The 25,278-nt window shown below is 40.3% G+C and overlaps 1 protein-coding gene across 5 annotated transcripts in view; it reads right to left on the minus strand.

The window, feature by feature from the left end:
* Positions 1 to 862: 862 nt before the first annotated feature.
* Positions 863 to 25,278, minus strand: part of MTMR12 (myotubularin related protein 12) — a 78,885-nt gene continuing 54,469 nt past the window's right edge. For all 5 annotated transcript variants that reach the window (XM_081283728.1, XM_081283725.1, XM_081283726.1 and 2 more), the window contains 8 exons: positions 19,944 to 20,050; positions 18,610 to 18,734; positions 17,074 to 17,152; positions 15,007 to 15,077; positions 11,486 to 11,658; positions 8,922 to 9,089; positions 7,858 to 8,019; positions 863 to 3,997 (listed from right to left, as the gene is read on the minus strand). In XM_081283728.1, the coding sequence (XP_081139854.1) occupies positions 3,428 to 3,997; positions 7,858 to 8,019; positions 8,922 to 9,089; positions 11,486 to 11,658; positions 15,007 to 15,077; positions 17,074 to 17,152; positions 18,610 to 18,734; positions 19,944 to 20,050 (1,455 nt within the window). In that variant the 3' untranslated portion in view covers positions 863 to 3,427. The remainder of the gene's footprint in view (positions 3,998 to 7,857; positions 8,020 to 8,921; positions 9,090 to 11,485; positions 11,659 to 15,006; positions 15,078 to 17,073; positions 17,153 to 18,609; positions 18,735 to 19,943; positions 20,051 to 25,278) is intronic.

The following is a 25,278-nucleotide window of genomic DNA, read 5'->3' on the forward strand; positions in this document are numbered from 1 at the left end:
TATGCCCTCAACTGAAACCAAGAAATAAGCAAAATTAAGAACCAGAGACAACAGAGTCCACCTAAAGGCCAAGAGCTAACCAGATGCGGAGGGCAACACTAGAAAACACTAAGCTCTCGGGTCATAACCACTTGGAAATTTCATACAGATATCAGAGAACTGAAAAGTCTGCAAGGAGAGCTTGGATTCCAGGGAGGCTTCAAGGCTGGCTTTCTGGACACAGGAGGGGGCCTGATCAGAGGGAAGGACAGTGTGGACAAGCAAAGAAGCGGCAAGCCTGCTGTGCAGGTAGGGAAGGTCAGAGAAACGAAACTTTTAAGACCAGACATGTCTCAATCTAATAAGTACTAAACAAAACTAATTAGATAAAACCCTACCCTCATAAATCATTTCACTGTGCTAGCTCAAGGATCCCCTCTGGGAGGAAAAACAAAGCCTTTTCTGTCAGTTTTAAAGGAACCAGATCCCTTCCAGCAATACAACAATAGATTCTAAAGTCACATATCCCCGCAAAAGCAAAAAAACAGTGGTGTTTAATCTCAGGAGTTAAAAACTCTTTTCTTTTAGTTACCCTATAAGGCCTCCTAACCCGACTTTATTTTTCTTGATAGCATTTTATCACCACCTGGAATTTTAAATATCTGTTTAGTTACACATTCCCTATCACCAGCCAACTGCACACGCGTGCACTCATGCACAGGAACTCCTGCCTGCTCTTCAGGAGAGCACAGCCTTGAGATTGTCACAGCTCTTAACGTCTGTGGTAGGGCCTGCCAGGACCCAGGCAGGCTTACCAACATTTCCTGAATGAATGAAAAAGATTTCTCCATGTGTTAGTTCACACCAAATACAGCAGTGCTTGTAAATTGTGCTTTAATTTCTGCAATCAGATATGATGCAGTGAGATACAAATACAAACTTTCATTGTGCATTCAGAAAATAAAAAGCACATTTATACAGATTTAGCCTAACAGCTTATTCCCTAAAAAAAAACAAAAAAAAACAAAAAAAACCCAAAACAATAAAAACCAACTTTGACTTCCATTAAAGCTAGTTTATCTTCAGTGTAAAAACCTGGAGGTATAAACAAAGTTGAGACATTACATACAGTGAATTATTAATGTACAATTCCAAACTTGCACAGTGCAGCATTTTAAACAAAGTAAATGGTCTCATTTCAGCTTTTACTATTAAGCATGATCCACATCTAAACCTTGAATATAAATTTCACTATATATAAACCCACTGAGAATTCTGTACACAAATACAAGTTATAGAAATTGATTTCAAATATAAATACATAAATCATCATGACCTTACATGTTATAACAGCTTGCTTGTCTACTTATTTTTCTATTATAATTTTAAAAAATTATAGAAAAATATTTCGATGCACATTCAACTGCTATGACAAGGGCCATGACCTTGTGCCTTTAAACCATACTTCGTGGAGTGTAAAGCATCACACCACGCATTTTTGGAATGAAAATTACTAAGACTGAATAGGTGACTATAAATATTCATGTTATAATATGGTAACAAAAATAGTTAGCTCCATAGTGTAGCTGGGAGGCAATGGTGCAGATAAGTGAGTGGAGGTTAGTGCTGGTTTAAAAAGGCCCACAGAACAAACGAGAAGTGGTAGCTAAGGAAATAATGTATTTTAAAAATCCCTACTGCAAGCCTAACACTGACCTCATTCACAAGACTTTTTTTTTGGGTACTAGGGATTGAACCTAGTGGTGCTTTCCCACTGAGCCACATCCCCAGCCCTTTTTATTTTTTATTTTGAGACAGGGTCTCACTAAGTTGCTTAGGGCCTTGTTAAATTGTTGAGTCTGGCTTTGAACTTGAATCCTCCTGCCTCAGCCTCCCAAATTGCTGGGATTACAGGCATGCACCACCATGCCCGGCTCATTCACAAGACTCTTAAGGCAACCAAGACTGCATGTGTGTTTGGCCCCCAGATGAACAGATGTCACCCTACCCTCCACCTGTCATCTTAACAGACCAACCTGGCTTGTGCATTAAGGTGAAATGAGCAAAATGATTGTATGTACAGAAAACGATTCAGTGCAAATCAGAAACTTCTCTTTATCAATAGTTTCAAATTTTCTTATTGCCCTTGAGCAACTGAAAGTTTTTTCTAAACATCTAAATGGTAATCTATCCTGGAGAGCAAATATATATAAAAGGCAAACATTCAATTTAAAATATTCTAATGTAGATTTTTTCCTTCTTTTGTAGGATTTGACAGGGTTCCAGTGAGCATGAAAACACTGGTCCTTACAAAGTACGCTTTCCTCCATTAGAATATAGATCACTTAGACAGCAGACCCAAGGGGGCCAGGCATCGCTGAGTTTCTTTATGGCTTTTAAATCACTGAGGTATCATGTGATAATCATCACTTCTGACGTCATGCTTCACTGCTTTCCTATGAAAGCCACATTCAAAAGTGACCCAGCCAGCAGCCTGTGAAGGTAATATTGAAGTGGGGCAGGGGGGAGTAGATGAGGTGCTGCTGCAAAAAAATACAGTCACAGGTGCTCCAAACCCTTGGCACATGATTAGCAGAGGGTGAAACACACTGTGTAGACACTAAGACTCCAGAGGAACAGAAGTTCCTCTGCGCAAAGAGATTCTGCCAGGTCAGCTGATAAGTTGAGCAGCAAGACACTGGACTATGTGCACCAAGGTGGGCAGCGGGAAGGGACAGTGGCATGTGGCATGGAGCAGGCAAAGGAAAGACCTGGAGCTGTCAGCACAGGAAAGAGGGTGGGTAGCTGGCTAGCCACCCTCACATACAATGTGATACAGTCTATGACACATCCAGGAAGGTGGAATGGACACATCTGGGAAGGAAGGAGACCAGACTAAATGTCAGGATGAGTGACACACTGAATTGCTCAGCTTTTCTACAGAGAAGGAGACAACAGAAAGGAAAAATGCTATTGGTAAAGTCATGTCATATGACTTACTACTTTTATCTCAATCTTTCAACTTGTAAATACCACAAAAAACTGAACTTGCTCCTTACTGAGATGGGTTATAGAGAACCCATTCTCAATGGCTGGATAAATTATATTGGCACAGAAAGGATTGGAAGAAAGTATCATGTCCAAGCACATCCTATCAAAGTTCTTTGCAGGTTGTATGTGATGCTTAGACCTCAGAAAATGGCCACAAACCTATGATGGGTCAAGTAGGAATTTCTTCCAATTAGTAATACTGGAGATATGATTTTAATTGCATAGTCTTTTGTAACCATGAAAAAAAAAAAAATAAGAACCCGATCTTTTCCTGAAGGCCCAAGTTTTCTCCAAGAGCGCCAGGCTAATGACCCTCCCAGCCTTAGCATAGGACCAACCCAGGGATCAACTGTCCCATTCTCTCACAAGTCATTTTCACAATCATTGTGCACACAAGTCACACATCCCCTAGATCCACAAACTCATCTTCTCGTTTGGCCAGATCTTCTTCATCTTCCAAAGCTTTCCAGCCACTGGTGGGCAAGACCGGCTTAGATGAATGTCGCTGGAGCAAAGCGAAAGGAAATAAAGAGGACAGGCGGGCAGAGTTCCTCAGCAGGCAGGGGGCCTCTGCCTGGAGGGCCTCCTGGCTGTGGTGTCTCTCATCGATTTTCTCTTGTAAGCTCTGGACTTCCTCCATCATTTCCAAGAGTTTGCTCATCGTGGCCACTCTGCCACCACCTGGGATTTGGGCTTCTGGAATCCAGCGCAAGTAGCGCTGGGCCCAGACTTTGATTTCTGGCCCCTCTACACGAGGCAACAACAATCCATGGTAGTCAGTAGGCTTGCTATGCCAGCTGTCATAAAACTCTCGAAAGTTGTCTTGCAGCTCATCAGAAGAATTAATAAGTTTACTAATTCTCTTGCCCAGAAGGTTTTTAATTAAATGATCTGTCTCTTCCCTGAAAAATCCTCTTTTGGGAGATGACTTCGATTGGGTGAGTGGCAAAGAAAGTTGTCTTTGGTGCTTTGAGAGAAAATAAATAAAAATATCTGGTTAACAAAAGAGGTAAGGTTACAGTTACTGTTATAAAAAAAAGGCACAGCTCTGCTTTAACAAATATCAAGAGATATCAAAATTGTCATGTGAATGCATACTCATTAAAATGCAGTAACATATAGAAAGAAAGAGTGGGTTCTTATTTATTCTCATGATGCAAACATCAGACGCACACTGTACTCTCTTATTATAAAGGTGCATATGGCAGCAATGCAGAAAGCATGCTGGGACAGCAAGTGGTGCTTTCCATCCCCCACCCCCTGGAATAGGGGTACCAAAGGACACAAAGTACTTTTAAGGAATGGGTTTAAGATAGGTTAATGATTTAGGAGAGTTTAGGGATGAAGACTAATCATTCTTTAAAGGGAAACAAAATGTTTCTTCTTTGAGAATATCGGGACTGTTAACTGCTACTATATTCTGAACATCTCCAAGGAAGCAGCACTGACAACCTGAAGATTCTATCATGTGGCTGCAGCAACTTGGTAGTTTATCAGGCATTTGGCTAGAATTCAAGCCTCAAATCATAAGGATTCTTTTGAACACAGAAAACAGGCAGACGGAAGCAAAGGAATTTTGCTAAGAGGAACCGACTAAGTTGGCCAGTTGTTCTTGTCTGACATCTATATAGAGTAGAAAATATGAGAGCATTTAAATGTTTTTCCTCCTTGATAATTCTCTCTACAGCCAAAGCAAGGCGTTATTTTTTTGGGTATGCTCTAAGAGGTAATAAAGATGGCTGAAGTGATCAGAAGGTTCCAGGAACTCCTCAGTGCCCAAGGGAGAAGGTAAAAACTGTCAGGAAAAGCTGTTTTGTTTTGTTTTGTTTTGTTTTCCCCTGTCTCTTTTGTTTCTAACATGTTCATTTAAATTAAGAATAGATAAAAAAATTTACTTTCATCCTAGCTTTATAATCTAACGTATTTTTGCCAGTGGGTCTTCCTTGTAAAAAAAAAATGATCATGGAGCAAAAATTTCCTTATGATAGATTATGAAATAACAATAAAAATATAAAGAAGAAAACAAAATTATCCACAATCCACAACTGACCAGATCAGAAATGACCAGGATTTTTGACTCTGTATCTGGAGATAGGACAGATGAAGGCCAGGAGTCTTTCTCCATAGTCATCAAGGTAAGTGAGGCAGGAAAGGGAGTTGGGGAATGTGGAGGAAACCTGTTACTGAGCACTTACTGCCTGCTCAATTCTGTGCTCACTGTTATATGTACTGACTTACCCAATTCTCAAAGTCACTATTATTGCCCCATTTTATAAAAGTAATCTGTCCAAAGCACCAACCACCGTAGTTTTAAACAAGCTTGGCTCCAGAGTCTGCGTTCTTAACTGAACTTACTTGGTCTTGGAAGCCCTCTTCTCTCAGCCTCCTCAGTGAATGGCACATTCAAGATGTGCCTAAGGGGGAGGAGTACCACATGCCCAAAGCCTGGCTGAATACTGGAGTGAAGCTAAGACTACCTGCCTGAGTGAATCCTGCCCCTCATGAGGCAATTCACAGAGCAGTGCTTGATCCTTTACCCTTACATACAGTTACTATGGAACTTCTCTGAGGCCAAGGTCCCAAGGTCCCAAGGTTCCTGTTGCCCAGCCCCAACTCTGCTTTAATCTAATAAAACGTCTAGCCCTTCAGCACCAATCTCTCCACCAACCTCTCTTGGAGGTGAGGGACACTTAGAAAAACTGGGTCTGAGGAGAGAAATTAAATCCATTCTTAGAAAGAGCTGTAGGCCAGGTGCAGTGGCACACTCCTGTAACCCCAATAGCTCAGAAGATTGAGACAGGAGGGTTGCAAGTACAAAGATAGTCTCAGAAAAAGCGAAGTGCTAAGCAACTCAGTGAGACTCTGTCTCTAAATAAAATACAAAATCGGGCTGGGGATGTGGCTCAGTAGTGGTACAATCCCAAGTGCCCCTCTCCCCCACAAAAAAAGATGGTGTTTCTGAGGATCCTTGCTCCAAGGGCATTCAGCAGTTCTACCATCCCAGCCCAGCTCTCACAGGAAGCATGCAGGTAACCACCAGGGGGCACAACACACTGAAGGAAAGATGATTTTTATAGCCACCTTGTTCCTGGGTTTGTAGCAATTTTGGTCAAACTAACAGAAAAGTGGTTGAATCAGAAAAGGGAAGCAATCATCTAGGGCCTGAGGACAACTAAGAGGGTCAAGTGGTAGTTCTACACTGCACAGCAGAAGACACTTTCTCTGAGTGCTGGCTTTGGTTCATGTCTTAAGAACAGAACCAACTGAACTGCAAGCTTCCTGGAATCTCTCATGATCAGGCAGGACTGGAAGGATGGTCACAACAACTTGGATTTATCATTACTGCTATCCATCTCCTCTATGGCTCCACTGGCAAGAGATTCCAGGCCAGACAGAGTTGGAAGTGTGTGAGGATGGCCTAAGGCCTGAGCCTAAGCAACTCCATTTTAAAAACTCCAGTTTGAAACTCCAGTCTCATTAGGCATATCCAATAGATTCCTCCAGTATGGCCTCAGACAAGTTACTTCCCCTCACCCTGATAAACAGAGTGAAGCCTCTGGCAGGCTATACTTGCCTGATAAGAGAGAAAGGTGAGAAGATCAGGGTGGATACCACCAGACCAGATGTTTCTGACCCCAGGGTAAATTATGTAGTGGTAGCTGATAAGGATTGAAAGGGGGGGGGGTGTCAAAGCCCCAAAATTTAGTATAAATAATGGAGCTAAAGAATAGGGATTCAGCCAGCTGAAACAAGGATGCACTAGAGCTGGAGAGCCTGATGAGAACCTGGACTGACATCCCATCACTTGTCATCGTTTCCTGATCCTCTGCGTGATCCACACTGCTCTCAAACTCTACTGCCTCATCTGGACCCCGGTGAGAGCTGCAACTTCTCCATACAACCCTTTCCTCAACCGGTCATCTACTCCACACCTGGAAAAGCCTACCTTGGTTCTGGACCTGATCAATGTGGACTGAGTAAGTGTGCATCTGCTGGACGTAAAGCCTAAGGCTTGAGACTTTTGAACTTAGCATGCAGAGGGAATGTCTGTCATTAGCCTGTCATGATTAAGTATGTTTGCAGTGCTAAGAATTGTTTGCAGTGTCCTATTGCAGTGCCTAGCATTAAGAATTGTCGTTTTCTTGATTAAGAACCTATAGAGTGGAATTGTATTGAGTAATTTGAGTGAATAAAGCATTGAAAGGGGCAAAAGCATGTGGACATTCTTTATTTCTCCCCTCGACTATGTACGTTGCAATTTTGCCCCCTTGAGACAAAGTGCCATTTAAATAATTTACCAGTGGAGGAATTTTTGAGTAAAATAAAATCAGGAATGAATAACTGAAAGGAAACTAAAGCTTTGACATTGTGGTTGGGCAAAATCTAGTGTGGCACCTGTTTTCATAAATATTGCAACACAGCAAGGCCCATTGATTTGTGTACTGTCCAGGGCCACTTTAGTACCATGACAGCAGAGGGTAGTTGCAACAGAAACCATATAGCCCTTGACAAAAAACGTAGCCAGCTCCTGGTTTACAGCTACAGCTCATTACCATGTAATGCATGACTTACACTATACAATCAATGTTCCTTTTACCTTACTAGCTACCACAGATGTGGGGTAAGAGGCATGATTCCACACAGCATGACTAAGGGAATAGCATCCACAGTGGCCTGCAGCAAACAGCCACTTCTCATCAGGCCAAAGACTACCTGCTAAAAGCAAAGGATTCATGTAGTGGGCCCTAAGGACTTGACCACCACACATCTTGATCCTTTACCCTTACATACAGGGAAATGAAGGGGATTTAGATGTGAACATCTTACTTTAAAACGCATTCCTTTCCGTTGGCCTTTGTCCAGTTTTGACTTTTCCACATAGAGAGGGTTTTTGAGCAACATCTGGGCTTTGGGTTCAAACTGTACAGACCAATCCCACACGGTGAGCAGATTCAAAGGCTTGCTTTGTGTATCTGGGCTTTCTCTACCCTGCCAAAATAAGCACAGGTCACCATGGCTTCCAGGGAGGACTGAGGAAAGAAAACATGCATTCTCAGAAACAGGCACCAGGAAGGGGGCTCCACCCTGCTCTGAGGCTGAATGTTCAGGGCACTTCATTTTCCACAGCCCAGGATATCAGTGCTTACTCACTAAAAGCTCTAGGTGGGGGAGGAAGGTGTGGAGCACACTTCTTTGGGAGGGACCACATATCCCTCTGGGCTGGACACTTTACCAACATCCTTGTAAGGTAGCTATTATTTTTCTAATTTTTTATTTGAGGAAACTGAGGCTCAGAAAACTGAAGTAAACTGCCTGAGATCACAAAGCTAGTGAGTCCCAGGAAACTCAGATTCGATTACTCCCACTTCACTATGGGATTTGGTAGCACTACAATCTCAAACAAACCCTGAGGCCAGAAGGCTGCCTGGAGGCAACTGATTTGTTTAGCACAGCTTCAAGAGTGACTCAAGGGCTTTAAGAAGCAAAGTCAGGCTGGCTTTTCTGTTTTGCAGTATTCAGTATCTGTTCTCCTAGGAACTCCAGACATGAAGATGAGGGAAGAGAAAGCACCTGGTCTTTCTGGAAAAAGAAGAGCTTTTAATTTGGCTTAACCCCTGCTCAAACACTAGCTTCAAATATTTACGATGTGACCTTGGGCTAGTTGCTTATTCTTTGTGTGCCTCAGCTTCCTCAGGGATAATAATATGTAACCCAGAGGGTACTGTAAAGATTAAATCCTTTCCAATTGTGAGTACCTGGAAAGTACTTAGAACAATGCCTGGCACACAGTCAATGTTAAAAGAAATATTATTTTTTAGTATCAATGTTATTGCATCCTATTTGTGAGATGCAGTTTCTTTGATATACAGGTTTCTTAGAGGGACTCTTACCATGTTAGTATCTTTTTGATGAGGTGAATTGAAGAAGAAGGTGCTAAAAATAGGTATGTACAGGCTATCTGACAACACCGTCAGGTAAGTCTCTGTGAATTCAAATGCTGGGGAATGCTGGTGCACCAGCTGCCAGACACAATCTAAGAAAAGCAGGAACACAGGAACCTACATGAAAACAAGATACAGGTTACTTAGAAGGCACAGAGCTCAACATGAGCTGTAAGGAGCTCACTGTATAGCCATTTCAGCAGCTTTGAATTAACCACTTCTGAGCCCTATATTCTCTGGGAAACATAGTATGCTCCATTCCATTCCAAAAAATAAACATGCTCAACTGAAACCACATGCTTTCAACTAATAATGGTATTTGGCACTACCCATCTGTGTCAGAGACTTCAAAGATGAAATATGGATCAGCATCACCAGATGAACATTTGCAATTAATTCTGATGACACAAAATAGCAACTTTAAACTCCAATTAAGTGAAATGTTGCCTTCCCCCCAAAGAATTCCTTGTCCTAGTCCAATAACTGTTCAATGCAAAAATCTGTACTCAGTGATTGTTATTTTAAATTTTGTCAATAAAAAGTTGTGTGTTTGTGTGTGTGTGGGACTACCACTACCATTACCCACCCACACACCAACTAATAGGGTTGGTGTGAAGAGGCTGGAATGAGAAGCCTTCCTTCTCCATATCCCATGATGAGGGCCCAGAAGACAAAAGGGATGGGAGAGAAGGCAGCAAGAATGAGTTCCTAGCATTTTTTCACAAATGTTTTTCTTAAAAAATTTATAGGCTTCCTTTACTAGCCACTCAGAAGTGAGCCCTTTATTTAGTAGGGACAGTAGTTTCTAAGGTGCTTTATATTTACAAATGCTATTCTTGATTCACCAATGATTCTGCAGGCTGCATAAGACAAGCTATGTGACAGTCTCTCCCTTCTGGAAGATTAGTGGTGATGAGAGGCTGGTCAAGGTCTCAAATGGAGCTGGCAAGAAAGAGGAGTTAGGAATTCAAACTATTGGTTCAAAGGCTATATCTACTTCAGTTATATCACAAATTAGACCACCTGATTCTCCTTCAAACTCTGATTTATTGATGCTGAGGTGCTAAGAACCCCTTTTCAGAAACTTTAGTTCACACTTCATTTTAAGCACAATATCACTAAACAGAATGAAAAATATATGAATCTCACTGTATAGTCAGGGAAATGGGCTCATAAATTGTGAGTGACTCTCCAAAGGCTGAGTGAACAGTAGATTAGGTCTTCTCTTGGCTCTTTCCCCACTAAATAGGGTGCCAGTCACTATCCCTTTTCTCAAGATATACAAAATCATATTTTTATTCAGATAATACTAGTTCTATCCTGCTTCATGAGTACCATCAACCTTTCATATTATTTCCCCAAAGTTCCTTCTAAGACTAAAAGATGGTGACTTCTAGTCAGCTCAGTATCACACAGAGGCATACAGACTGGGCCTGAAAGAAACTGCCTGGCCTAGCTAGTAACAGAGGCCTTGGTTTCCCCAGAAACCCACCCAGCTCTGCATGGCAGAAACCATGGCTCTCTATTCCCACAGCATGCTGTGTCAAACTGCTCTGCACCACAGACAGACATGCTGTATATCAGGAGTAAGAAAAACCACAAGTCACAATACCAGTACATGTTAGCTCTACAGTGACTTATGAAAGACAGTGGGTCCATTTCCATTCTTCCTTCTACCCATCACCAATGAAGCAGCCAGGAGAGTCTGTATGGCTGTTGCTTAGACAAGTCAACCTTAATTTGGGAGTGAATTAAAACACTAACTTTCCTGGTACAGGTCTGAGGCCATTTACCTAGACACAAGCAGAAGAGGCTGCAGTATAGCCCACACACATCACTGCTAAGGCCCTGGCAATCAGACAGCATTAACTCAAACCTGTACTTTCCTTGGAAGAAGTTTATGTGGTAGGAAAATTTACCTTGTTATCATGTATTTCCTGTAGGAAATCTGCACAACGAATATCTACTTATTGCAAAGATTAACTTGGCAAAATTTGTAGGAGAATCTCTCACTGGGTTATTATATATGTAAGCCGGGTGTGGTGGTGCACGCCTATAATCCCAGTGGCTTGGGAGGCTGAGGCAGCAGGATGGTGAATTCAAAGCCAGCCTCAGCAAAAGTGAGGCACTAAGCAACTCAGTGAGACCGTGTCTCTAGTTAAAATATAAAATAGCACTGGGGATGTGACTCAGTGGCCAAGTGTCCCTGAGTTCAATCCCTGGCACCCAAAAAGAAATCAATATTACTCCTACTATAAAATGTATTACATTCTTGCTATACACAACGTAGAAGAGAAGACTCTGAACATGCTTATCTATATCTTTTCCTTTGGGAAGGGCTTCGATATTGTTTAAAGCATTTAAAGTTACACATGATAATCTGATTCAGTTTTCCTAGTGACTGTGTGTAGCAGGTACTTTGTAAGCAGAAACTCTACGTCTGAAGAATGGTATTGGTGAGAGACTGGGGAGTTCTCCCTGTGCCTGAAACAGTCTTCAGTGAGGGAACTCACCTCCTCCTTGTCACTCTGGCGGAGATGGTTGCAGCGATCCAAGAAACAGTGGCCACCCATGACCCACTCCTTTTGGATGAGGCTCTGGAAACCAATCTTGGTTCGGCAGTGGGGGTCCATCATCACTTGCACCAGAGAGGAAAGGAGGCAGCAGAGGTCGGAGGCATTTTCCTCTAGGAGGGGCCCAGTAGCAGTGCCAAGAGGAAGGAGGGCATGGAGTGTTAAAAGCTGCAATGCTCTCACCACACAGTTAAAAGCAGGGTTCCCAATACCAAAATCTGCTATTAGCACTCAAGTTCTTACTCCCTCCAGGAAAAACAGGTAATGAAAAAAAAAAAAAAAGCTTGATATTTTCAGACCAAGAGACAAAATATTTCCAGCTTGTCTAGTACAGGTTCTAGCACACACTGGTGCTAAATATGGATTTGCTTACTGAATAAATGCAGCCCTGAAAATCCACTTTCAGTATTTGGGTGTTCAGATATACCACATAACCAGAGTGGAATCATCCACATGACGACAACCTGCCAGGCACAAACTGAGTCTGAATTCCTTCCCTCCTGGTGGGGCAAACCCTCAATCACTGAGCTCACTGCCCCAAGGCTTGCTATTTCTCAGACTCACCTTAGAGCTCCTTTCCTCTACTTCTTATTCCTCCTCTAACTCAACTTTGCAGGAAGTTCAAACTTTCTGGACTGTACCAAAATGATCTTATTTTCTGCCTCAAGGCTCTTTTCTTTTCTGTTTGAGGAGTGGTCTACAGGAGAAATTCTGCTTGGTCCACCTCCATGTGCTCACTTGGAATTCCCTTTACAAAACTCAAATGACTGAAAAGTCCATTTATATACCTGTTTAACATTCATGATTCAGAGCAAATAAAATCATGCATCTACAGCCTTATATTTGTCTTAAAGGATTTTTTAGTACCAGGGATTGAAATCAGAGGCACTCAACCACTGAGCAACATCCCCAGCCCTATTTTGTATTTTATTTAGAGACAGGGTCTCACTGAGTTGCTCAGCACCTTGCTTTTGCTGAGGCTGGTTTTGAACTCATGATCTTCCTGTCTCAGTCTCCCAAGCTGCTGGGATTACATGCATATATCATTGCACCCAGTTCAACCTGCTTTTTAAAAATGTCCGTAAGGGGATGTGAGGGCAATATGGCTGTGACATCTGTCACCCTACTGATCACCAGGGTTGATCTGGCTGGCTAGACTGGTGTCCTCTTCCTCCCTCACCCCTCTATGTACACTTCTCCTGAAGCTGCATGCTCTGTGGAAGAAGAAAACCTTCCTCTTTGGTCAAGGGTGTATGAGTAGCTGTACTTCTCTGCTAGAACCTCCAAACAAGCTCTCAAAAATGTCCATGAGCAGAATGGTGTGTGTATGATTAAAGAAACAAGGATAAATTTATTATTTTGGGGGGTAGTACTGGGGATTGAACCAAGGGACTCACATGTGCTAAGCAAGAGATTTACCACTGAGTTACAGCCTCAGCGTCTTAAATTTTGAGACAGGGTCTTGCTAAGTTAGAGCTTTGCCTGACACTTGCGATCCTCTTGCCTTAGTCTGGAATTGCAGATGTATATAGCACTGTGCCCGATTTAACTAAGGATGAACTTCAACTAGGAAGTTACTCCTACTCTTAGCACTTTTTCATCCTGACCCCCCAAATCATGAAGTACCACAGGTCTTGGCTTACACTGGTCTCTTCTAGGAAACAAACCTAAACTACAGGAAGACATGACTTCAATGAAAACAGATTTTTGTGCTTATCTTCTAGTGGTGTTTTAATTTAAAACAAGTTTCATTTTTCTTTAGCAGTGCTGGGAGTTGAAAGCAGGACCTTATACATGCCAGGCAAGCATGTTATCACTGAGCTACATCACCAACCCTACAGGTTTCATTTTTAAGGGAATCTTTCTTCTTGCATTTGAAAGATAATTATATCCTTCTGAGAGATGGGAAGAAGAACTAGACAATGAGACTTCAGAGGAGACAACTCAGAAGTCCATCAAGGAGTGGAGGACATCTCACTTCCATTAGCCAAAGATTCAGACTTCATTTCATGGGACTCTGATTATTGCAGTCTGGCCTTGAGTCCTACATTTCTCAGACTTCCAATCTTCCTCCTTTCACCAGTTATTTGGTACTCAAATAATGCTCTTTTTCAGGTCCTTATAAATACTAAGGTAGAAGCACAAAATCTGCACATTGTAGATGCTCAACTCCAAGTTAGTAAGCTAGTATCAGCTGTTCCAGAAGCCACCAGAAGATACATTTTCTAGATTGCTCTTAGAAACTAAGTCCCAACAGTCAAGGAAAGCATCAGAAAAAATGACAAAAGCTTGGATTTATAAAAGCATGAGAAAAAAATTTCACATGTAGTGTAGGACTAGAAGAAACAAAATATTATAAAAACCAAGCTGGGGGCTGGGGTTGTAGCTCAGTGATATAGCACTTGTCTAGCACTGGGTTCCATCCTCAGCACGACAAAAATAAATCAATCAAATAAAGGTATTGTGTCCATCTACAACTAAAGAAACAATACATATATTAAAAAAAAAAAAAAAAACCAAGCTGGACATAGTTGTGTAGTTCCAGCCTCTCTGGAGGCTGCAGCTAGAGGATCAATGAGCTCAGGAGTTTGAGGCCAGGCTGAACAACATACAAAGACATTGTCTCCTAAAATAAAATTTTAATAAGGTCTTTTAGTTTGAAACAGGATCTCAATAAGTTACTCAAGTTCGTCTCAAACTTGCAATTTTCTTGCTTCAGGCTCCTGTGTTGCTGGGATTACAGGTGTGTACCACTGGGCTTGGCTACAGCAATCATCCTTGTAACACAATGGTTTATACTTGCTTTTACACATTCTGAATGTTTATGTCACTGCCTTCATGTTTGCCAAATTAAATCCACTGAGAAAAGGGAAATCACAGCTCACCAACTTTCTATGGAAAGTGTCAAACGGGGGACTGTGTCAAACGGGGGACTGGGGTTGTGGCTCAGGGGTAGAGAGCTTGCCTCACACGTGCGAGACCCTGGGTTCGATTCTCAGCACCACATTAAAAAAATAAATAGGTGAAATAAAGATGTTGTGTCCAACCACAAACTAAAAAATGAAATTTTAAAAAAAAGTGTCATCGGATACAAAAATAATAATTAAATCATCTATGAGTCTATTGGAAAGGGATTACTAAAAAACTGTGACTTCAACCTAGTTAATAAAAAACCAAATCCAAAACATTAAGAAATGTGAGCTTTGGTAAAGATATCAAATAATTTCTTCTTGGGTTGTGAATAGATCTGCCAAGTTCCAAGTGAAAGAATTTTATTTTAAACTCTAACTCTGAAATCTAAGGCAAAGGATTCCAAGGTTCAGGAGAAAGACACTGGGAGGATTTTTACAGTAGCTTACTCTCTCATAAGACAATTACAATCCTGTTAAGTTACATACACAAAAAATTGAATCACAAGTGAGATAAAATGGAAAATAATTTTTGTGCTTTAAATATGTTACCTAAAAGAAGAACGTTCATGTTTTGTGCTTCCATACATTCTATGATCTCTATTGCTTTTTTCAGGCAACGTCTGAATAGGAAAGAGACAAGAAATGGGCATTAGGTCTTGAGTTTGGTACCATGAACAATAAGTTTAGAGATAGCATGAATTGTTCTTCAGCTTTTCTTTTTTTTAACACAATACCTTTATTTTATTTATGTATTTTTACATGGTGCTGAGGATAGAACCCAGTGCCTCACACATGCCAGGTGAGCACGCTACCACTTGAGCCACAGTTTTATTCATGAAAATAAAAATTAAAAAAAAATACTTAACATTTACACTATTCAGATACTGAGAGATGTTTATCTGCCTATTAGAAACTGAGGCTGGGTGTATATCCAAAGGGATTAGACCAGTTTCTCAGGTATCTGTACTCCCATGTTCACTGCTGCATTATTCACAATAATCAAGATATGTAAACAACCTAAGAGTTCACTAACAAATGAATGGATAAGTACAGTGGGGTGTGTGTGTGTGTGTGTAATGGAATATTATTCAGTACTTTAAAAAAGGGAAATTCCACCATTGTCATACCATGGATGAACCTGGAGGAAATATGTTAAATGAAATAAGCCAGGTACATAAAAACCACACAGCATGACCTTGGTTTTACATGAAATGTAAAAATGCTGAACTCGAGCTGGGGTTGTGGCTCAGTGGTAGAGCGCTTGCCTCGAATGTGTGGGGCACTGGGTTCAATTCTCAACACCACATATAAATAAAAACTAAAGGTCCATCAACAACTAAAATGAATAAAATAAATAGATTTAAAAAAAAAAGCTGAACTCTATTTATATAGAGTAGAATCCTCCAAAGGGATGTGAGTGGAAAAAGTGGAGAGAAGTCAAAGGAATCAGACTTTCAGTTATAAGATAAACAAACCTGGGGGACCTAAAGTACAGCATGATTGGTGATGGATGTGTTCATTTGATTATGGTAATCATCACACAATATATGCCAAACCATCACACAGTGTGTCTTTTAAAAAAACACTGAGTATTTTGATACATACAATCTTTATCAATTAAATACTTAAATATTTAATTCAGAATAGTTAATAAAGAATATTTAATTCAGAAAGATTTAATAAAGAAATGGAAATTTTTTTCAGAAGGGAAACCCAAGCTAACATAAAAGTGCTCCTAGGCAATTTCTAAACTATAGATTCTAACTGAAAACTTACATCTGAGTCTTCTGGTGAGTCCTAGTAAAACCCACAAACATCAATTCCTGGAGAATATGATCTATATTGCTTTATTCAAGGTGAATGTATGAGAGTGTCTGAAAAGATCCAATCTACTCAGAAAGATTTTTTTTTTTTGTAGTTGTACACAATAACTTTTTTTTAAAAATTTATTTTTATGTGGTACTGAGAATCAAACCCAGGGCCTTGCACATGCGAGGCGAGCGCTCTCTCGCTGAGCTGAGCCATAACCCCAGTCCCAGAAAGATTTATCTCTTTCTATCCGTTATTCCCTTTAGGACTGTAGCCACAGCTTGCAGCTTTGATTTGTCCCTAACTTCTAGCTAAGGAGCCATTTAATATATGAATTAGGAAAGGCAACATAACCATCCTCTGGGACTCTTAACCTAATTCCAAAACCAAAAATGACTAAATGACATTAACCATGGTTTAAAAAAAAAATTAAGTGGGTCATATACATATGACACAAAATTCAAAAAAGTATTTAGTGAAGTCAGTATCCCTCCTATTTTCATTCCCCAGTTTCCTCCTGGAGGGCAGCACTGTAGTCTCAATTATAATTTTGCATCATCACACCCTTTATTGTAGTCTTTCTATAGAGTATATTTCTTTGTAAGCAGGTAACATGTTGGTAAGTTCTGTCAAATGTGCACAGAAATAATAAATATAAAATGTAAAATCCAGCCAAGCCCTGAATAGAACATATGGTCTAAGAATATTTAATTGTGAAATATCAAAGAGTTAAATTATTTGTCAATTAGCTCTACTACTCTGAATTAGACAACTGAAATTCATGAGCAAAACAATGGTTTGGAATACCTGATTATGTCAAGCCAGCTGCTATTTTCCAAGAGCGAAAACCATTTTATGTCTGTGTCCCAAAATTCAGTACTGTTATCTGAAAAAAGGAAAAGCAGAAAGATATTACACTTGCCACAAAACACCTGTTATTCCACTGTGCTGTTCAGATCATTGGTCCTAGACTTAACCTGCAGAATCCAGGCACGAGACTCTATTTTAAGTAAAGAACATTTCAGAACTTCAGCTGAAACAGTTTATGAAATGTAGGCCTCAAGAAGGGTGTGGTTGTCAAGAAGAGGTCTTCCTTGCTGAAATAAGAAAAGCCTCTACCACATACTCAAAGCCATGGTCTACCCTATAATTCAACTGAGAGACTGACATGCTTTAGGCAGAAACAAGTGACATGGAGGCTGCTATTCCTAGAAGTGGAAAATGCAACCAGATGTATACTGCCATGGACATCTAAGGTGAGACTTGACTTTTCTAAGAAATTTAAATACAAGTTCATGTACCTTGCACACCACTGTAGGATTCCCCCTTATACATCTTATAAAGCAGAAAATCTTGAATTTTAATACATTTAAAATAAATTTAATACATTTAAAAGTTGCAAACTCAAATCAGTAAAGAGAAGATATTCTGGAAATCCTGGGTAATTAAAATAAAACTGTAGAATCTCAGTCCTGGATCAAATAGGACCTTGCCTCCAGATCTCTACTTCTTACAATCTGTTTTATAACATGTATCACAACATGTTTTAGTTAGAGGCATATACTTCTGTTTCCCCTGTAAGAGTATGAGCTTTTGTGTTACATTCGCCTTGGGTAAATGCCTAGTGAAGTTAGTATATACAATGGGAATTCAATAAATGACAGCTGAGTAAATCCTAAAATAGTTAACCATTTGTCAGGTTAAAAAGTCCAAGTTAGGAAAAGTTACCTTTAAGCAAGCACACCTCAGAGAGTAAAGACTCATTCAAGAATGGAGAGAAATGAGACTAGTTCTAATTGTTACTAGCAGACTATGAGAGTAGGGAAATTGCCAAGGGTGTACATTTCTGATTAATTGTATTGAAATTAATTTTCATCCTAAGAAACTGAACATGCCTAATCAGGAAAGAAATATTAAAAATATTTCCCCTTTGGGAAAAAAGTTCCCTAAGGAAAAAAGATCATTCACTTTATAAATATTTATGCATATCAGTGATTAATAGGTAATGCATAGTCCAGAATTTTAAGTAGAGAAGCCAAAATGCTCACCACTGAGCAACCTGGTATGCTGGGAAAGAAAAGAGGAGAAGAATGCCTGTGTGATCACTGCCACAACAGGGGGGCCATGGAAGAAAAGCCTGAAGAGAGATGTTCTGCATGCAGCATGGCAGTGGCAGCTGGCCCCTTGGCTATTGACTCTTCCACTACATGATAGTGACCTTCGAGGCTAGGAGCATCTGTGTATCACCAAAAGGGACCCAGGGGAAAGGTACCAACTTGCAGCTGATCCATGTGGCATGTCTTTCCCCATTTGACAGAAAGTTTTGCTCAACACTCTTCTCACCTATCAGAAATAGCTGTTTAAATTTAGAGTATGCCGTCTGGATTTCCTGCAAGGATATGAAGTTGCTTGATAGATCTTCATTTTTAACAATTTCATAGGGTGGCCTATGGATGATCTTGTAAATTCTAGGTATGAAAAAGTAACATGAAATTAGAAGAGCTACATGAATTAAAAGATATTATATTTCCTAAGCAATTACTATGTGCCCCGATATGTTCCAAAAGGTCTGCAGGTATCCCCCTCCCTACCCTTACCTCTGAGGCAACTGCTGCAGGACTGCTCTCCCCAGTTAACAGTGGGAATGGAGAACCCAAAGTAGAACTGCCCAGCCCAAGGTTATCAAGTTTCTAAATAGATGGGGCCATGATTTGGACCAAGGCAATTTAACTCCAAAGTCCACTTTTTTTTTTTTAAATTTATCCACTTTAGATTTTTTTAAAAATATTTTTTTAGTTGTTGATAGACCTTTATTTATTTACTTATATGCGGTGCTGGGAATTGAACCCATTGCCTCACACATGCCAGGCAAGTGCGCTACCGCAGAGCCCTAGCCCTAGCCCTCCACTTTGGATTTTCTTTTCTTTTCTTTTAAATACCTTTATTTATTTATTTATCCATTTGCTTGATTATTTATTTATTTATTTATTTATTTATTTATTAATTATGGTGGTGCTAAGGATCGAACCCAGGGCCTTACACACGCTAGGCGAGCACTCTGCCACTGAGCCACACCTCAGCCCCTCCACTTCAGATTTTCAAATTTATTTTGAAAAATTCCAATCATGTAGAAAAGTAGAAAAAGAACCATAGTGACATATATCATGACCTAGATTTGACAGGTATTAACATTATAGACAATGAGTGAGGGTGGTGGTTCAGTGATAGAGCACTTACCTAGCATGTATAAGGCCTGGGTTTACAAACAACAACAACAACAAAAACCAGACACAAAAACGAAACCCAAACATTATAGATACTATGCCACTTCCTCCCTAAATACTTCAGTGTACATCTCTAAAAATAGCATAGTTGACATTCTTTATTTTTTGTCATTTTTATTGCAGTGCTGGGCATTGAACCCAGGGCCCTGTGCATGCTAGGCAAATGCTCTACCATTGAGTGGCATCCCTAGCCCCCATGAAATTTTGATTAGTGATTATGTTATACTAATTAGTGATTATGTTATATTGACTCCTTGAAAAGTAATTAAGAATGACCCCTATAGGTTGTATTTTTCTAACACTAAGCTACCTGTAGATACACAGAAATGGACACTACTAAGAACTAGTCCCTGCTTCTTAGAAAACAAAAACAGATGAAGAATAAGTACTGACCCATCCAAGACACTCTTCTGTATTTGCAAAACACCATCATCCTGTTCTTTGGGCGGTGCTGACATTTTCAAAAGGGCACTTCCATTGTGGCAGGACCAACACCATATCTGCAGGGGGCAGAAGACATTTGCCAGATGGAACATTCACAACCCAACAGGGAAGAGGTAAGCTTAGCATTCAAGTTCAGCCAGGGAAATTTATCTTTATGAAATAGCTGGATATATTCAATTTTATTAAGTCAGGGAGAATTTATTAAATGAAGAGAACTGATTTAATATTAAAATGAAACTAAAAAACAGGAATAGGTAGTTACATTCAGACTTGCTTATGGTCTAACATACATCTTTTGACTTGACACTAAAGTGCTGGTGACCTCGATAATGATGATGACAACATTATTATTAGGATAGAAGCCATCACTAGAGTGCAGCTTACATGTCAGCCATTTTACATGAATTAATTCATTGAATTCTCATGGTAAGTCCTTGTGATGGGTATGATTATTATCCCCATGCACAGCAAGGAACTGAGGCTTAGGGAGACAAAGGATTGCCCCAAGACATGGAAAAAGTAGCTGCAGTATAACTAAAGGTGATGCTTTACCTTGATGGCAAATTGAGGGGTCTTCCAACATCAGAGAAAGTTCATAGGAGAAAAACGGAGAGCTGGCTAATCAAGACAGTGAATAAAAGACTCGCACACGGAAGGCACTGCACCAGGTTGTGAGAGGACAGAAAGGTGATTAAGGGATTGCTCTACTTTTGGAGCCCATACACTCAAAATATGATAGAAGGTAGAACATGGCAGACAAGGGGATGACAAAGAACAATAAAGGGGAGGCAAGGAATAAAGATATTCTATGAATGACCACAAATAATAGGCTAAGGGGTTCCACCTTTTTTCTGGATACTATGAGAGATTTCAATTACTTATTTTGCAGGCATAAAAGGAGATTAGAACTAATCTTGGAGCAAAGTAATCTGCCAGTAGAGCCTAGAAGGGAGATAGGAAAGAGCAGGTTGAATAAGTAGGTTCAGCTGTAGTCTCTGCCCTGCATACAGGCCTGACTAAGGGCTTAAGACTGGCTAACATCTATCTGGTCCTTGCTCTGCTGACGAAGTCATCAGCCCTGGATCAACAGTTAACCCAATGAGAGAAATACTTTTGTAATTGGCTGCCTGAGTAGGCACCATTTTGGCTTCTACCCACACGCATAAACCATTCACTGGTTATGCTAGCAACAGCCTGGGCCAAGAGGTAAAGACCAGCATTACAATCCAGAAAACACTTCGTACTATACTTGGAAAGTCAGAAAGAGGAACTGGTTTGGGGTTTCTGGGGAAGATGATGGGATTGGCACTGTGTGTTGCATGTCTAGTGCCATTAGGACATCCATATGGAGATACTCAGGAGGCTACTGACATGAAGGCTATGAGTATAAGACAGGAAGGCAGGACTGGAGTGCTGGACATGATAACTGATGGCCAGCTAAAGTACAAAAGATGACAAGTCCACCAGGAGAGCAAGGACACAGAAACACAGAACAGCTTTAGGAACTGCCAAAAAGAGCAATAACTCCCGAGAGCTAAACCATACTTTAAGACTCACATGCAGTGGAAGTATTAGAACACTATGACAAATTCAAGGGACATTTGCTGTTCTCTTAGTCCCTTTTCTAATGTCATGCTAAGCAATGTGCAGAAACCACCACAGAGATCTAGGGCCTCTGTGAAAGGTGGGGATATTCTTAATGCTCAAGGAGTTATGACCCCTAATTGGTACAACTCACTCAGACATAAAGGAGTGTACTCTTAGTCATGACTGGATGATGGGATCTAAGAAATTAAAGTTTACCTCCCTTCCTGGGGCAAAACCAGTAGGCCCTTGGTGTCATCCAACCACATTTCATTTTCTAGCTGGGACATGTGTAGTGATAACCTCTAATCAGAATTACCTTATCTTATCTGAGCTACAAAGAGGTACCTATTCTTTATTTGAAAGATTAAGTAGAAAGGAGTGAAATTCCTGGTCAGAGAGAGACTTCTCAGGAATTTAGCAAAAAGTCTTCTCCTATCATTATAATATGTACAGCTTCTCTTGGGAAAGAGCCACAGAGTTCTTAGTACTAATTACTTAACAACAGGCAAGAATCAATTTATTGATCACATTTATTTTCTAAAGGAAGAATTACTTGTTACTTGTTTTCTTTTGGGGTGCATTTTAAGGTGTCTCTCTGTAGAGTCAAAGAACTTTAGAGTAACACCTATAATCCCAGGTTAGAAAATAGTGCAGTAAGGGGACCAAGATAGTACAGTATTTCCAAAGTCAGGACTGGAATTTTAAAAAGGCAGGACATAATTAGTCAAAAACTGCAACAATGTTATAGAGAGGTGGGGCTGTCCAAAGCTCAATGTCTTCTGAGAGGGTAGTGTCCAAGTTGGGGGAGAAGTCGCCTTGTAAGAAGAAATAGCAGCTGGTGGGCGTGCGTGTGTGTATGTGTGTGTGTTGTGTGTGTGTCTCTCTCTCTCAGTAGTAGAGTGTGTGTGTCTCTCTCAGTAGTAGAGTGTGTGTGTCTCTCTCAGTAGTAGTGTGTGTGTCTCTCTCTCAGTAGTAGTGTGTGTGTGTGTCTCAACAGTAGAGTGTGTTTAACATGTGTGCAGCCCTGAATTTGATCACTAACACCCCAACCAAAAAAAAAAAAAGAAAGAAAGAAAAAGAAAAAAAGGAGTAGAAAAAAACAAGTATAGACTGTTTACATATACTGGCAGTATAGGAAAGAACAAAGTAGTAGCTTCACTGTTAAGAAAGGGCTTTCTTAGAAGAGACTTAAAGATGTCTTGAGAGAGAGAGAAGAACATGCTTTAGAAATACAATGGAAAAGGGAAGGCTGATGATGGAACCAGGCTCCAGACAAGGCAACCAATATTGCTGGCAGAGGTTCAGATTTGGTGCGAAGGAAGCAGGAGCACAGAGAAACAATAGGAGGTCAGAATAAGGAAGCTGTGGGAGTCTCGGGTCCCACTATAGTAGGGGAAAGGCTATAGCTGAGAGTGTAAGAATTAACAATGATTTTACAAAAGAAATGAAAACGTGTTTACTCAGGAAAGTATGATACAGGAACCACATCAGGGCCTGAGCAGGACAAGGACCAGCAGGGGCAAGGATGCCTACAGTTTTCATGAATCCCATTAAGCACAGTCTGCTATTTGGTTTGAATAATCTATAGAAACATTCTTTGCCTCAGAGCAAAAATTAAAAAAAGATAAAAAAAAACCTCAGGGCTGGAGACTAGAGGAGGGTCAAGGAGGCCAAAGTCTCTAAAATGGTAGCAAGAATTTGAATGAACTGACAAATTATGCAGGTCATGGCTTTAGAGATATATGTGAAGGTAGGAAGGAACAGAATAGATGAAAAGCCAAAACAAAAAAGCATGGAGATATGAAAATGTTCTGGAACTAGATCAATGTCGCGATCACACAACATTGTGAATATACTAGGTAATATGTATCTTTTTTTTTTAATATTTATTTTTATGTGGTGCTGAGGATCGAACCCAGGGCCCTGCATGTGTGAGGCAAGCACTCTACTGCTGAGCCACAATCCCATGTGTATCTTAACACAATTAAAAAAACAAACCCTATGAATGGTACTGTAGGCCCTTCAGAGTTTAGGCCCAAATCATCTCTTTACTCTTGCTATTCTCTGATGCTCCTATTGCATATAACTGCTGCTATTATTTTTGTTGATGTGATAGTCCTGGGGATTGAGGTCAGGGGCACTTTACCACTGAGCTACATCCACAGTCATTTTTATTTTTTTATTTTGAAACAGGGTCTCACTAAATTGTGGAGGCTAGCCTAGAACTTGTAATCCTCCTGCCTCACATATGTGCCACCTCACCCAGCTTAACTGCTACTATTGATGTACGTGTTTACTTACCAAATCCTGGAGGAAATGTTATATAACATTATAGATCAGTGGCTTTCAAACTTTTTGGTCTTATTCCTTTAATACTCTTAAAAATTATTTAGAACCCAAAGACTTTGTATTTGTGTGGATTATAGCTATTTAACACACTAGAAATTAAAACTGAAAGACTTTAAAATATTAATTCATTTTAAAACAATAATAAACCAATTGCATGTTGGTATAAATAACATTACACACACACACACACACACACACACACACACACACAGAGTAAGAGAAGTGGCATTTGTTGAGTGTAGTAGTTTATGCCTATGATTTTGCTACTCAAAAGGCTGAGAGGCAGGAAGACTACAAGTTACCCCGCCTGGGTAAATTAGTATAATCCTATCTCAAAAAAAAAAGTGATAGGGGTGAGTAGTTCAATGGTAAAGTGCTTGCCTAGCATGGGTGAGGCCCCAGGTTCCATCTCCAACACCAGTCCACCAAAAAACAAAACAAAACAAAGTAGCATTGTTTCATATTTTTGCAAACCTCTTCCTTTGCTTTAACATAAGCTTAACTGTGTTATCTACTCAATAACAACCAAGAACAAAGGAACACAGTACAAATAGATGGCAGGCTTAATAGAAATGAGAAGGAAAGACAAAGAGGATGCTTATGAATCCTCATGCTACTAACAGTCATATTTTCTATCTGGTGAGACATATGCTAATTAACCAAGAAAAAACTAATATAGATCATCTTAAGGCAGAATTTTCAACCTGTGTTTGCCCCACAAGGGACATTTGGCAATATCTGGACATACTTTGGTTGTCAGCAATGACGTTAACTATTCTATAATGATAACCCTGAAACAAATAATTATCTGGCCTAAAATATCAGTAGTGTCTAAATTGAGAAATTACGCCTTAAACAAAACAAAGAGCAAGTGGCCCCAGATTGCAATACTGATAATTTTAAAGGAACATTTGAAAGGTTTGGGTTTTCTAGGTCAAGGTACATAATTTCATCAATTCCAAATATAAAACACATTGCTTTCTAATTTGTCTGAGGTCATTTCTGGTGATCTTCCTATTCTAGTCAAATGAAAGTCTGAAAGAGAGAGAGAGAGAGAGAGAGAGAGAGAGAGAGAGAGAGAGAGAGAGAGAGAGAGAGCGCGAGCGCGCGCGCGCATGCGCGCGAGCCAGCAAGCCAGGAATGATAACCTACACACGTAATCCCAGAGACTCAAGAGGCTGAGGAGGGAGCTCAGTGGTAGAGCATCCCTGGGTTCAATACCCAGTGGAAGGCAGGCAAGTAGTTAGGTAGGAAGGCAAGCTGGGGTATAGCAAGCACAAAGTCTTGGATTTCATCCTCAGCATTGCAATGGGTAGTGGGAGAGGGAAAGAGGGAAAGAGAGAGAGAA

The sequence above is a fragment of the Spermophilus citellus genome, assembly GCF_964194105.1.
Source record: "Spermophilus citellus genome assembly, chromosome: 1".
NCBI lineage: Eukaryota > Metazoa > Chordata > Mammalia > Rodentia > Sciuridae > Spermophilus > Spermophilus citellus.